General features: G+C 46.2%; 1 protein-coding gene across 1 annotated transcript in view; it reads left to right on the top strand.

Moving 5' to 3' along the window:
* Positions 1-167: 167 nt before the first annotated feature.
* The window catches only part of LOC116970126 (antigen peptide transporter 2-like), a gene marked incomplete at its 5' end in the record, with an annotated part of 36,158 nt that continues 20,493 nt past the window's right edge, over positions 168-15,832 (top strand). Inside the window, 2 exons of the mRNA XM_033016848.1 lie at positions 168-282; positions 2,268-2,398. Coding sequence (XP_032872739.1) covers positions 168-282; positions 2,268-2,398 — 246 coding nt within the window. The remainder of the gene's footprint in view (positions 283-2,267; positions 2,399-15,832) is intronic.

Raw genomic sequence — 15,832 nt, 5'->3', positions numbered from 1 at the left:
CCCTCACTCTCTCACCCCTCCCCCTCCCCCTCTCCTCTGTTTGCCACGTGATCATCCATTCCCGTTTGCGCTCGCTGTGTGTGTTGCCCCTTCCCCCGTTGCCCGTGTGCTGCCACACTCCCCTGTTCCTCTGCTGGGTTTAATCACATCTTTCTGCTCCATTTCAGGGGGGTTGTTTGTCCCCTATTACACGGGGCAGGTGATCGACATCCTGGGCTCCCAGTACGACCAGCGCATCTTCCTCTTCGCCATCTTCTGCATGTGTGCCACATCCATGGGAAGGTGAACATCGCAGAGCGGACCAGCCTCCACAACACTGACCAGGGGCTGGTGGGAGGGATGGGAGGGGGTAGTGGAGGGGGTGGGTGGTAGGGGGAGGTAGTGGCGAGGGTGATTTGAGGGGTGGGTGGGGGTGGGAGGGGGTAGTGGTGGGGGCGGGGTTATTGGAGGGGGCGGTGGGAGGGGGTGGGGGTAGTGGGGGGGGGGGTTTGGAGGGGTGAGTGCGAGGGGTTAGTGGTGGGGTGGTGAGAGGGTGTGTGGGAGATGGTGGGGCCAGGTGGTGGCGGTAGAGTCATGTTCATAAGTGATAGGAGCAAAATCAGGCCATTCGGCCCATCCTTCTGAATTTTGTAGTCGGCAGGGCTGTACTCTGCATATCGCCAACTTGGACAATTTTACATTTTTTATCAAGCCAATTAACCTACAAACCTGCACGTCTTTGGAGTGTGGGAGGAAACCAAAGTTCTCGGAGAAAATCCACGCAGGTTACGGGGAGAACGTACAAACTCCATACAGACAGCACCCATAGTCGGGATCGAACCCGGGGCTCTGGTGCTGCATTTTGCTGTAATGCAGCAACTCTACCACTGTGACACAGTGACTGCCCTCAAATCTACTCTGCCATTCAATCATGGCTGATCTATCGCTCCCTGTTATCCCCATTGTCCTGCCTTCTCCCCATAACACCTTGACACCCGTACTCATCAAGAATCTATCTATCTCTGTCTTAAAAATACTGAATTTCTTGGCCTCTACAGCCATCCAAGGCAATGAATTCCTCCTCATCTCCTTTCTAGGGAAATGTCTAATTCTAAGGGTGTGCCCTCTAGTCCTGGACTCTCTGACTAGTGGAAACATCCTCTCCACATCCACACTATCCAAGCCTTTCACTATTCATGGGGGGAAGGAGGTCCCGGGACAAGGGACAGATTCACTCCCAATGAACAGAGGCTGGCCACGACGTTCCCAGGCAGGACAGATGGAGACAGTGAGTCTGACTGTGGCCAGACCAGACAGACCCATTGTGACTGTGTGGGCTTCCTCTGGGTGCTCCGGTTTCTTCCCACCTCCCTCAGTAAGTTGCCCCTGAAAGACTGGCGGGTCCAGTAATCAGGGGTGCCAAAGAAGTTCCCCCTCATGTTACCCCTAAACTTCTGTCCCTTTATTCTCAAATCATGTACTCTTGTTTGAAGCTTCCCAACTATCAATGGGAAAAGCTTATCCACATCAACTCTGTCTATCCCTCTCATAATTTTAAGACCTCTATCAAACATAGAAACATAGAAAATAGGTGCAGGAGTAGGCCATTTGGCCCTTCGAGCCTGCACCGCCATTCAATATGATCATGGCTGATTATCCAACTCAGTTTCCTGTACCTGCCTTCTCTCCATACTCCCTGATCCCTTTAGCCACAAGGGCCACATCTAACTCCCCCACAAGGGCCACATCTAACTCCCCCACAAGGGCCACATCAAGTCCCCCCTTAACCTTCTGCGCTCCAAAGAATAAAGACCTATCTTGTTCAACCTTTCTCTGTAACTTAGGTGCTGAAACCCAGGCAACAGATGCTGGTTTAAAACAAAGATAGACACAAAAGCTGGAGTAACTCAGCGGGTCAGACAGCATATCTGGAGAAAAGGAATAGGTGACTTTTCGGGTCAGAAGAAGGGTCTCAACCCGAAACATCACCTATTCCTTTTGTCCAGAGATGCTGTCTGGCTCGCTGAGTTACTCCAGCTTTTTGTGTCTATCTTCAGGTGTGTGGTTATTTGGCCTCTCGTAATTGCTGTTGGTGTGTAGGGAGTGGATGAGAAACTGGGATAACATAGAACTAGTGGCAACGGGCGATCGACGATGGGCGTGGACTCGGTGGGCCACAGGGCATGTTTCTGAGCTGAATCTTTGTAAATAAAGAGCAAGGAGGTGGTGGGGTCTACCACTGACAATGAGACTAACTCAGACACTGAACATGGGACTTGTGTTGTCAGTTCCATTGCAGCCGGTGTGCGCGGAGGCCTCTTCATGTTCACCATGTCCAGGCTCAACAAACGCATCCGTAGTCAGCTCTTCTCCTCCCTGGTGCAGCAGGAGATCGCATTCTTTGATGCCACCAAGACTGGTAAGGATACAGGGATGCTGCCCAATATCACTGCAGCTACCTGGTGATGTGAGGCTGCCATTACTCATACACACATACACACAAGGTGCAGGACAAGATGGGCTGAAGGGCCTGTTTGTATGTTGTATAGATCCGAGACTTGAATAATGCTAGAATAATTAAATGCCAGGATAGAGTGAATATGGAGAGGATGTTCCCATTAACGGGAGAGTCCAAGACCAGAGACCATAGCCTTAGAATAAAAGGACGTTCCTTTGGACAAGATGAGGGCATTTCTTCAGTCAAAGGGTGGTGAATCTGCAGAATTCATTGCCATGGACGGCTATGGAGGCCAATGGACATTTGTAAGGTGGAGATTAGACAATAGGTGCAGAAATAGGCCATTCGGCCCTTCAAGCCAGCTGATGGCTGATCATCCCCAATCAGTACCCCGTTCCTGCCTTCTCCCCATATCCCCTGACTCCACTATGTTTAAGAGCCCTATCTAGCTCTCTCTTGAAAGAATCCGGAAAACCTGCCTCCACCGTCCTCTGAGGCAGAGAATTCCACGGACTCACCACTCTCTGTGAGAAAAAGTGTTTCCTCGTCTCCGTTCTAAATGGTTTACTCCTCATTCTTAAACTGTGTGTGGGCCCTGGTTCAGGACTCCCCCAACATCAGGAACATGGTTCCTGCCTCTAGTGTGTCCAAGCCCTTAACAATCTTATATGTTTCAATGAGATCCCCCTCATCCTTCTAAAGGATTGATAGGTTCATTGCTACAGCTCCCAGAGGGCAGGGGAGAATGCAGGAGAATGGGGTTGAGAGGTAAAAGATTGAACGGCAGAGTAGACTTCATGGGCCGAATGGCCTAATTCTGCTCCTAGAACTTATGAACATATGAGACTTTATTAGGCCACCGCGCGGCATACTTCAAAGCAGCGGTGTGGAAACACAGATAGATACAGTTATTGAAGTAAACATAGGAAAGAAAAGGAGACATCAGTTATCAGTTTGACCCATATTATTGAGGGTGGGAGCGGAGCTCCTCATGAAATACAGATCAAACTTCAAACTGGTAAGTTCTCGTTTAATCTTACTTCGGAGTCACATGAGTGACTACGTGAAGATTTTAAAGCTTTGTGATTTCAAACCGTGTCACAGTCATTACTTCACTCACTGCCGAAGTCCTTGAGGGAGGAAGTGTGTTATCGTAATCAACCAATGAATCTGTTTGTAGAAAAACACAACGGTATTTATTAACAATAACAACAAAGAAATTAAATTGCTCCCCTGGGCTTAAATTAAATATTTGCAGTCTGTAAAATTTTCTCTGCAAATAAAGCAGGTTTTGCCAACGGCTTATTATAAAAAGTTCAGAACGTTCTTTCCCCCGACCATCCTGCTGTAGCCAGGATGTGGTCTTTAGGCACGTCCATTCTTTTGGCCGTCGACGTTGATGCTGCCCTGGTGGAGTGAGATTTGTACATGTTAGTGTCTATCCTTGCAGCTTTTAGCACCTGCTTGAGCCATCTTGAAATGGTTTGGCTCGTCACCCGGCCATAAGGTTTTTTATGACTGACCCATAAGGCTTTTTCACTCCCTCGAATATTTTTAGTTGTGTCTATGTAGGACAGTAGGTGGGTCATGGCACATAACCGTGGTTCTGGCGGGTAAGCCCGGAATTCCATGACTGGATTAGGTGTTCCTGGTCTGCTCTGTTTGATCAGTCCCTGGATAATGAAAGAGACCTGGTCTGGAGCTGTTATCATGTTGTCCAGTCGCAATAGGTGTAGTGACTGGACCCTCTGTGCGGATACAAGTGCCATCAACATGAGTGTTTTAAGCGTAGATTGTTCCACATTGAGGGATCCGGCTGGTGGCCATCCCCTGAGGTATGTCAGGACCTCAGTGACATCCCATATATGGGTGTACCTTGGTCTAGGGGGGTTAGAGTTGAAAATACCCTTCATTAGTTTGACCACCAGCGGGTGGGACCCCATGGCCTGTTGTCCTGGTGCTTGTTTTAAATAGACAGACAGGGCACTTCTAGCTATGTTGATGGCTCTGTAGCTGAGTCCTTCATCGTGGTGAAGGTTTGCCAGGAATTCCAGTACGTTGGTGACTGTAGCGGTTGTGTAGGTGGTCCCTGTATCCAAGCAGTACTTCTCCCATTTTTTGATGCTGGACAAGTACTGTTTTTTAGTGGATGTTCGGAGGGATGCTGACATGGTGTCGACGGTTTGTTCTGATAATCCCAGTCCCAGAAGTGGTTTGTGCAGAATCTGCAACCCAGGAGTTTGATTTTTTCATGGCACGGGTGGCTTATGCCAGACACTGGGTGTGTTAATAACTCTGGGTCACTGGGAAATATCATTGGGGTTTCAACAACCATGTCGTGGAGTAATGGGAACCATGGCTGTGTAGGCCAGTCGGGTACTATCAAAATACCTGAAGCAGAGTCCATTTGTATTTTGCGTAGTACCCGGCTGATGAGGCAGAAGGGAGGAAATGCATAGAAGAAGAAATTTCCCCAATCCAGCGCGAACGCATCTACCGCTGCTGCCTCAGGGTCTGCTTCCCAAGCGACGTACATAGGTACCTGGTGATTTAGCCTTGATGCAAATAAGTCGATATCTGGCGTGCCATATTGCTTAATAATCTTTGCAAACACTTTGGGGTTTAACATCCATTCGATGTTGTCATTAAATTTACGTGACCTGGTGTCTGCCACTGTATTTAGCTTACCTGGCAGGTAAGCTGCTGATAGCCAAATATGTCATTCGACACACCATTGCCAAATTGTGTTGACCAATTTGTCGCATGATATCGATTTTATGCCGCCCATATGGTTAATGTAGGCCACCACTGTAGTATTGTCTATTTGTAACCGTACATGCAAGTGATGCATATTTGATGCATATGCTTTTAAACCATAAAAGGCACCCAACATCTCTAGATAGTTAATGCCCAGTGTAAGTAGTAATGATGACTCTGGGTTAGTCCATCTACCACCTGTGCTGGATATGGAGTTAGTCGCTCCCCAGCCTTGAGCACTGGCATCTGTTTGGATAACTAAAGTAGGGTTAATGATGATGATGGGGCTGAAACTATACCAAACGTTTTCTGCCCACCACTGTAGTTCTGATATTGCTTCAGTGGGTAATTTCATGATGCGATCATAATGACCTGCATGTAGTTTTAGTGCCTGTACCTTTGCTCTTTGCAAGTTTTGATAGTGCAAAGGTCCGAATTGTGTAGCCGGAAATGTTGCTACCTTTTTCCCAATTACTCTTGCTACTTGTCGGATAGTTGGTCGCTCGTTGACCATTAAATTGTTGCATGATTGTGCCAATTCAACTGTTTTGTCTTTTGGCAAAGTTACAGACATGTGGACTGAGTTAATTGTGAAGCCCAAGTAGTCCATGGTTGTGGATAGCTTCAACTTAGATTTATCTGGATGTAAGACAAATCCCAAGGTTTCGAACAACTGTTTGGTAGCTGACACAGCTGATATTGCCAATTCCATGGTCTTGCCTACTATTAAGATATCATCAAGATATGCCATGACAATATGTTTTTGTCTTCTTAATATTGCCAGGGCTGGTTTTAGTATCTTGGTGAATAATCTTGGGGCTGATGTTAATTTATTGGGTAACACTTTAAACTGCCATAGCTGCCCCATCCAGGTAAATTTCAGGTATCTGCGATGATCCTTGTGAATGGGTACTGAATAGTAAGCATCTCTGAGGTCAATGCTTGCCATGAAGTATCCTTTGGAAATTAGTTGTTTGGCAGTAACAAACGTTTCCATTTTGAAATGTACATACTTAACAAACATATTTACATATCTACAATAATTATAGGCAGCATGAAGTAAATGAGGTGCTTGTGGAGTATAAGGAATGTAAAAAGAATCTTAAGAAAGAAATTAGAAAAGCTAAAAGAAGATATGAGGTTGCTTTGGCAAGTAAGGTGAAAGTAAATCCAAAGGGTTTCTACAGCTATATTAATAGCAAAAGGATAACGAGGGATAAAATTGGTCCATTGGAGAAACAGAGTGGGCAGCTATCTGCAGAGCCAAAAGAGATGGGGGAGATATTGAACAATTTCTTTTCTTTGGTATTCACCAAGGAGAAGGATATTGAATTATGTGAGGTAAGGGAAACGAGTAGAGTAGTTATGGATACTATGAGTTTCAAAGTAAAAGAAGTACTGACACTTTTGAAAAATATAAAAGTGGATAAGTCTCCAGGTCCTGACAGGATATTCCCTAGGACATTGAGGGAAGTTAGTGTAGAAATAGCCGGGGCTATGACAGAAATATTTCAAATGTCATTAGAAACGGGAATAGTCCCCGAGGATTGGCGTACTGCGCATGTTGTTCCATTGTTTAAAAAGGGTTCTAAGAGTAAACCTAGCAATTATAGACCTGTTAGTTTGACTTCAGTGGTGGGCAAATTAATGGAAAAGATACTTAGAGATAATATATATAAGCATCTGGATAAACAGGGTCTGATTAGGAACAGTCAACATGGATTTGTGCCTGGAAGGTCATGTTTGACTAATCTTCTTGAATTTTTTGAAGAGGTTACTAGGGAAATATGGACTTTAGTAAGGCCTTTGACAAGGTTCCTCATGGAAGGTTGGTTAAGAAGGTTAAACTGTTGGGTATAAATGCAGGAATAGCAAGATGGATTCAGCAGTGGCTGAATGGGAGAAGCCAGAGGGTAATGGTGGATGGCTGTTTGTCGGGTTGGAGGCAGGTGACTAGTGGGGTGCCTCAGGGATCTGTGTTGGGTCCTTTGTTGTTTGTCATGTACATCAATGATCTGGATGAAGGGGTGGTAAATTGGATTAGTAAGTATGCAGATGATACCAAGATAGGGGGTGTTGTGGATAATGAAGAGGATTTCCAAAGTCTACAGAGTGATTTAGGCCATTTGGAAAAAATGGGCTGAAAGATGGCAGATGGAGTTTAATGCTGATAAATGTGAGGTGTTACACCTTGGCAGGACAAATCAAAATAGGACGTACATGATAAATGGTAGGGAATTGAAGAATACAGTTGAACAGAGGGATCTGGGAATAACCGTGCATAGTTCCTTGAAGGTGGAATCTCATATAGATAGGGTGGTAAAGAAAGCTTTTGGTATGCTAGCCTTTATAAATCAGAGCATTGAGTATAGAAGCTGGGATGTAATGTTAAAATTGTACAAGGCATTGGTGAGACCAAATCTGGAGTATGGTGTACAATTTTGGTCGCCCAATTATAGGAAGGATGTGAACAAAATAGAGAGAGTACAGAGGAGATTTACTAGAATGTTGCCTGGGTTTCAACAACTAAGTTACAGAGATAGGTTGAATAAGTTAGGTATTTATTCTCTGGAGCGCAGAAGGTTAAGGGGGGACTAGATAGAGGTCTTTAAAATGATGAGAAGGATAGACAGAGTTGACGTGATCAAGCTTTTCCCTTTGAGAATAGGGAAGATTCAAACAAGAGGACATGACTTCAGAATTAAGGGACAGAAGTTTAGGGGTAACATGAGGGGGAACTTCTTTACTCAGAGAGTGGTAGCGGTGTGGAATGAGCTTCCAGTGGAAGTGGTGGTGGCAGGTTCGTTGGTATCATTTAAAAATAAATTGGATAGGCATATGGATGAGAAGGGAATGGAGGGTTATGGTATGAGTGCAGGCAGATGGGACTAAGGGAAAAAAGTTGTTCGGCACGGACTTGTAGGGCCGAGATGGCCTGTTTCCGTGCTGTAATTGTTATATGGTTATATGGTTATATTTAGTGAAGTTAAGTCAATGATGTTGCGACATCCACCATCTTTTTTGGTTTTAGTGAATATATTTGATACAAATTCCAAGGGTTCATGTTTTGCTTTTTCGATGATACCCTTGGTGATTAGCCTCACCAGTTCAGCTTGTCCCTCTTGTTTTTCTTTAACTGAGAGGGAAAAGACCCTCTGGGATGAATGTTGAACTGGTGGTAATTTTTCTAGTATAAATTGTATTTTGTATCCACTAATGCTATTGAGTATATACTTGTCACTCGTGATAGACTCCCATGCTCCCTTAAACAGGTGTAATCTCCCCCCTGTTAATATTGCGCCCCTACTTTCTATATGCTGGTAGGAACCAGACCCACCTACCTCCATGGTTATGGGTGTTTCTTCTGTCTCTTCCCAGACCAGCGAGTCTTGTGCGTTGTCTGACGTGGCGGTGATGTTTGGGGGTGGTGCATTTTCCATGGGGTCCGCTCTGGGCCTGTGTCTAAAAAAGACTTCCGGTGATAATATGCAGACCCAGAGCTTTCACCAGTCCCATATGGTAGACGTCCACTGGTGGACGCGATGGGGTGCTGCCGCTTGGGTATTGTTGTTTTGGGTTTGCTCGTCCCGGGGCCTGCCCTCATGAGACCGAAAGTTTTAGAGGCCTCTTCCATATCCTTTACTTTTTTTGTGAGGTCTTTGCCAAAGAGCAATATGTCTGGCTCAGTGGCTGGGGTTTTGCACAACTCCGCGAATTTTGGATTTAGGGCAGGTCTTATAATTTCTTTACGGAGGTTATTTATCTCGAACTGCGTGTTGCACAACAGCGCGAGAGTGTCCTGTTGGTTTGTGGTCATCTCCGTATTGTCCACAGAATGAGCAAATGATGTGATGGCTGACGTCAGGAGCCTGAGGATCCGCTGCAGTTTCAGCTCCTGGTTCCGAATATTTGTCCCGACGTGCCCCCAGATTTGGCTGTTGACAGCCGGCACTTTGAGAGACTCACAATTTTCTGGAGCTGTTTATAATTCTAAGGCCTCATTAACCACCTGCTCCTGTAGGGCCCTGTTGGAGAGGTGGTTAATGCTGGCCGCTAGTTTAGGCTCTAATGGCCTTCCTGCATGTGGGGCTGCCACGTAGCCGTCCACCACACCCAGCAGCTCTTCCTGGTCCTGCACCCCTTGCATACTCCCGACTTCTTCAGCCAGCATCCCCTCTTCCTGACCAGCCCAGTCCTGGTCGCCAAAGCTGCGACAAGGGTGAGGAGGAAGCGATGGCCAGTGCACAAGGCACTGTGGAGGGAGTGCCTGAACTCCCCCTGCGAGACTGCTCCTCACGCAGTGAGTCTCGCTGGAGCACCTGCTCCAGGAGCCGCTCCAAGCGGCTCAGGCGGCTGCCTCTCCCCGAACGGGTGGCGAGACGTCCCTGTCCGACGAGTCGGAAACCACCGGCCGGATGCTGTTCCTGGTGGCTTTACTACCAGCCCGCTGCTCAGGCGCTAGCAGGACTGGGCTCGGCCCGGTGTCGGGGATGGCGGAGCGCCGGGTATCTACCGCCTGCTGCCCCCCACAGATGGAACGCTCCAACGTCGGAGTCGAGCGGGGGACAGATTTCTTCGAGAGCCTTTTCTTGATCGAACTCATGTCTGAAAACAAATCAGAAGGCTCTCCTTGCAAAAGAAAAGCCGACCTCAGAGTAACTTACCTGACGGTCCGTCTTATAAACTGCAGCGAGAGCGCCTGACTCCCGCTGCGGCCGCTGTTGCACTGCTGAACGCAAATGCCGCGCATGCACGCTCAGCGGGTTCTTCACGTAGTCACTCACGTGACTCCGAAGTAAAATCAACAATTTGAGAGGGAGAAGGGTAAATCGGAGGTGTCAGTATTACAGTTGAGCAAAGGGGACTGTGGAGCCATGATGGAGGAACTGGCCAAAGTTGACTGGAAAGAAACCCTAGCAGGGATGACAGTGGAACAACAATGGCAGGTATTTCTGGAAATAATACAGAAGGTGCAGGATCTGTTCAATCCAAAGAGGAAGAATGATTCCAAGGGGAGTAAGGGGCGACCGTGGCTGACAAGGAAAGTCCGGGACAGTATAAAAATAAAAGCGAAGAAGTATAACATAGCAAAGATGAGCGGGAAGCAAGAGGATTGGGGAATGTTTAAAGAGCAACAGAAGATAACTAAAAAGGCAATACGGGGAGAAAAGATGAGGTACGAAGGTAAGCTAGCCAAGAATATAAAGGCGGATAGTAAAAATGTGAAGAGGAAAAAATTAGTTGAGACCAAAATTGGACCCTTGAAGACTGTAATTTATTATGGGGAACAAGGAAATGGCAGATGAGTTGAACAGGTACTTTGGATCCGCCTTCACTAATTAGGACACAAACTATCTCCCTGATATTATAGTGGCCCGAGGATCTAAGTTGACGGAGTAAAGGATATCAACAATAGGCATAAAATGATGTTGGATAGACTGATGGGACTGAAGGCTGCTAAGTACCCAGGGCCTGATGGTCTGTATCCCAGGGTACTTAAGGATGTGGCTCTAGAAATCGTGGACGCATTGGTGATCATTTTCCAATGTTCTGTAGATTCAGGATCAGTTCCTGTGAATTGGATGGTAGCTAACGTTATCCCACTTTTTAAGAAAGGCGGGAGAGAGAAAACAGGGAATTATAGACCAGTTAGCTTGACATTGGTGGTGGGGAAGCTGCTGGAGTCAATTATAAAAGATGAAATAGCGGCACATTTGGATAGCAGTAGCAGGATTGTTCTGAGTCAGCATGGATTTACGAAGGGGAAATCATGCTTGACTAATCTTCTGGAATTTTTTGAGGATGTAACTGGGAAAATGGACAAGGGAGAGCCAGTGGATGTAGTGTACCTGGATTTTCAGAAAGCATTTGATAAGGTCCCACATAGGAGATTAGTGGGCAAAATTAGAGCACATGGTATTAGGGGTAGGGTGCTGACATGGATGGAAAATTGGTTGGCAGACAGGAAACAAAGAGTAGGGATTAATGGGTCCCATTCAGAATGGCAGGCAGTGACAAGTGGGGTACCTCAAGGCTTGGTGCAGGGACCGCAGCTATTTACAATATATATTAATGATTTGATTGAAGAGATTAAAAGTAACATTAGCAAATTTGCAGAAGGCACAAAGCTGGGTGGCAGTGTGAACTGTGAGGAGGATGCTATGAAGCTGCAGGGTGGCTTGGATAGGTTGGGTGAGTGGGCAGATGCATGGCAGATGCAGTTTAATGTGGATAAATGTGGGGTTATCTACTTTGGTGGCAAAACCAGGAAGGCAGATTATTATATAAATGGTGTCAAGTTGGGAAAAGGGGAAGTGCAACGGGATCTCGGGGTCCTTGTTCATCAGTCACTGAAGTGAAGAAAGCGAATGGCATGTTGGCCTTCATAACAAGAGGAGTAGAGTATAGGAGCAAAGAGGTCCTTCTGCAGTTGTACAGAGCCCTAGTGAGACCACACCTGGAGTATTGTGTGCAGTTTTGGTCTCCAATTTTGAGGAAGGACATTCTTGCTATTGAGGGATTGTAGCGTAGGTTTACAAGTTTAATTCCCGGGATGGCGGGAATCTCAAATGATGATGTTGAGGGAGTGCAGAACCAGGGGGCACAGTTCAAGAATAAGGGTTATGCCATTTAGAACGGAGATGAGGAAATACTTTTTCACACAGAGAGTTGTGAGTCTGTGGAATGCTCTGCCACAGAGGGCGGTGGAGGCCGGTTCACTGGATGCTTTCAAGAGAGAGTTAGAAAGAGCTCTTAAAGATAGCCGAGTCAAGGGATATGGGGAGAAGGCAGGAACGGGGTACTGATTGTGGATGATCATTCATGATTACATTGAATGGTGGTACTGGCTCGAAGGGCAAATGACCTACTCCTGCACCTATTGTCTACAGTGGGGGAATCAAGGACCAGACATAAGTTTAAGTTATTAAAGCAGACATAAGTTTAAGTGACTTGAGAATTAAGGGACTGAAGTTTAGGGGTAACATGAGGGGGAACTTCTTTACTCAGAGAGTGGTAGCTGTGTGGAATGAGCTTCCAGTGAAGGTGGTGGAGGCAGGTTCGTTTTTATCATTTAAAAATAAATTGGATAGTTATATGGATGGGAAAGGAATGGAGGGTTATGGTCTGAGCGCAGGTATATGGGACTAGGGGAGTTTATGTGTTCGGCACGGACTAGAGGGGTCGAGATGGCCTGTTTCCGTGCTGTAATTGTTATATGGTTATATGGTTAAGGTGAGGTGGAAAAGATTTAATAGAAATCTGAGGTGTAACTTTTTCACACAAAGGGTGGTGAGTTTATGGAAAGAGCTTCCAGAGGAGGTAGTTGAGGCTGGGACTATCGCAACGTTTATGAAACAGTTAGACGGGTACATGGATAGGACATGTTTGGTGGGATATGGACCAAATGCAGGCTGGTGGGTCTAGTGTAGCTGGGACATGTTGGCCGGTGTGGGCAAGTTGGGCCGAAGGGCCTTGTTCCATGCTGGATCACTTTATGACTCAATGCCTCTAAGTAGGTTTTTGGCACACTCACCTTGATCAGCCAGTGAAATGAACATAGAACTTTGGACCGAAGATAGACAACAAGTGCTGGACTAACATAGAAACATAGAAAAATAGGTGCAGGAGTAGGCCATTCGCCCCTTCGAGCCTGCACCTCCATTCTATTTGATCATGGCTGATGATCCAACTCAGTATCCTGTACCTGCCTTCTCTCCATACCCCCTGATCCCTTTAGCCACAAGGGCCACATCTAACTCCCTCTTAAATATAGCCAATGAACTGGCCTCAACTGCCTTCTGTGGCAGAGTTCCAGAGATTCACCACTCTCTGTGTGAAAAATGCTTTTCTCATCTCGGTCCCAAAGGATTTCCCCTTTATCCTTAAACTGTGATCTCTTGTTCCCAACATCGGGAACAATCTTCCTGCATCTAGCCTGTCCAACCCCTTAATAATTGTGTAAGTTTCTATAAGATCCCCCCTCAATCTCCTAAATTCTAGCGAGTACAAACCGAGTACATTCCTGACATCCCAGGAATCAGTCTGGTAAACCTTCTCTGTAGCCCCTCTATGGCAAGAATGTCTTTCCTCAGATTTGGAGACCAAAACTGTATGCAATACTCCAGGTGTGGTCTCACCAAGACACTGTACAACTGCAGTAGAACCTCCCTGCTCCTATACTCAAATCCTTTTGCTATGAATGCTAGCATACCATTCGCTTTCTTCACTGCCTGCTGCACCTGCATGCCTACTTTCAATGACTGGTGTATCTCCCCTTTTCCTAATCGGCCACCATTTAGATAATAGTCTACTTTCCTGTTTTTGCCACCAAAGTGGATAACCTCACATTTATCCACATTATACTGCATCTGCCATGCATTTGCCCACTCACCCAGCCTATCCAAGTCATCTTGCAGCCTCCTAGCATCCTCCTCACAGCTAACACTGCCCCCCAGCTTAGTGTCATCCGGAAACTTGGAGATGTTGCATTCAACTCAGCGTGTCAGGCAGCATCTCTGGAGAGAAAGGATGGGTGACATTTTGAGTTGGGACGCTTCATCATATTTCCATTACTCGTGACAGTTAGCATCCACACGCACATGTGTAGTTGAGCGTTACTGTGTGTCACAGTCGCCTTCCAAAGTCTGCCTGAAATAAGCAAGTGCTAATATTACAATAGTGATCAAACTCAACTCCTCCTCCTCCCCTTAGCCTGCCCTCAATACTGTTAAAACCATACCCTGCTCCCTGGGACAGCCTCTTCCCTGACTCATTAGTTCGCGGGTTGCAGATGTTCCCAGATGTGCTGCCTGGCTGGTCTAATGCTTGTACGTTCTCATCAAATTCGTTGATATAAACCACCAGCAGTGAAGGGCCCAGGACTGATCCATCAACCACACTACAGGTCACTAAAGGGCTTCAATTCCTCAAGCAATCTGCCACCATTTCATGATGCCAATTCTCTATCCAGTCATATATATAACCATATAACAATTACAGCACGGAAACAGGCCATCTCGACCCTTCTAGTCCGTGCCGAACACGTATTCTCCCCTAGTCCCATATACCTGCGCTCAGATCATAACCCTCCATTCCTTTCCCGTCTATATAACTATCCAATTTATTTTTAAATTATAAAAACGAACCTGCCTCCACCACCTTCACTGGAAGCTCATTCCACACAGCCACCACTCTCTGAGTAAAGAAGTTCCCCCTCATGTTACCCCTAAACTTCAGTCCCTTAATTCTCAAGTCATGTCCCCTTGTTTGAATCTTCCCTACTCTCAGTGGGAAAAGCTTATCCACGTCATCTCTGTCTATCCCTCTCATCATTTTAAAGACCTCTATCAAGTCCCCCCTTAACCTTCTGCGCTCCAAAGAATAAAGTCCTAACTTGTTCAACCTTTCTCTGTAACTTAGTTGCTGAAACCCAGGCAACATTCTAGTAAATCTCCTCTGTAATCTCTCTATTTTGTTGACATCCTTCCTATAATTAGGTGACCAAAATTGTACACCATACTCCAGAATTGGCCTCACCAATGCCTTGTACAATTTTAACATTACATGCCAACTTCTATATAGACAAATCTCTGGAGAAAATGGATAGGTAACATTTCCGGTCGAGTCCCTTCTCTATCCAGTTGGCTATCTCCCCCTGGATCTAACCTTGCAGATCAGCCAACACATAGAAACATAGAAAATAGGTGTAAGAGGAGGCTATTTGGCCCTTTGAGCCAGCATCGCCATTCAGTGTGATCGTCGCTGATCGTCCCCTATCAATAACCCGTGCCTGCCTTCTCCCCATATCCCTTGACTCCACTAGCCCCAAGAGCTCTATCTAACTCTCTCTTAAATCCATCCAGTGACTTGGCCTCCACTGCCCTCTGTGGCAGGGAATTCCACAAATTCACAACTCTCTGGGTGAAAAAGTTTTTTCTCACCTCAGTCTTAAACGACCTCCCCTTTATTCTAAGTGTGGCCCCTGGTTCTGGACTCGCCCAACATTGGGAACATTTATCCTGCATCTAGCTTGTCCAGTCCTTTTATAATTTTATATGTTTCTATGAGAACCCCCTCATCCTTCTAAACTCCAGTGAATACAAGCCTAGTCTTTTCAATCTTTCCTCATATGACAGACCCGCCATCCCAGGGATTAATCTCGTGAATCTACGCTGCACTGCCTCAATCACAAGGATGTCCTTCCACAAATTAGGAGACCAAAACTGTACACAATACTCCAGATGTGGTCTCACCAGAGCCCTATACAACTGCAACATGATCCATATCGCTCCATTCCCCACGCATCCACATGCCGATCTCAATGCATTCCAGGCCCCCACAAACCTCCGTGTAAAAAACTTTGCCCCACACATCTCCTTTAAACTTTAACCCTCTCAGATTAAAGCTGTGCACTTCTAGACCTTGACATTTCCACCCTGCGGAAAAAGGTTCTGATTGTCTACCCTATCTGTGCCGCTCATAATTTTATATACGTATCAGGATTTATTTTAAGAGAGTTTCAGCGCGGAAACATGCCCTTTGGCCCACCGAGTCTGCGCCATCCAGCGATCCCCACAGTTTAACACTATCCTTCACACACTAGGGACAATTTACATATATCAAGTATATAAGCCCAAG

The sequence above is a fragment of the Amblyraja radiata genome, unplaced genomic scaffold, assembly GCF_010909765.2.
Source record: "Amblyraja radiata isolate CabotCenter1 unplaced genomic scaffold, sAmbRad1.1.pri scaffold_544_ctg1, whole genome shotgun sequence".
Taxonomy (NCBI): Eukaryota; Metazoa; Chordata; class Chondrichthyes; order Rajiformes; family Rajidae; genus Amblyraja; species Amblyraja radiata.
This window is presented reverse-complemented; position numbering and strand designations above follow the sequence as displayed.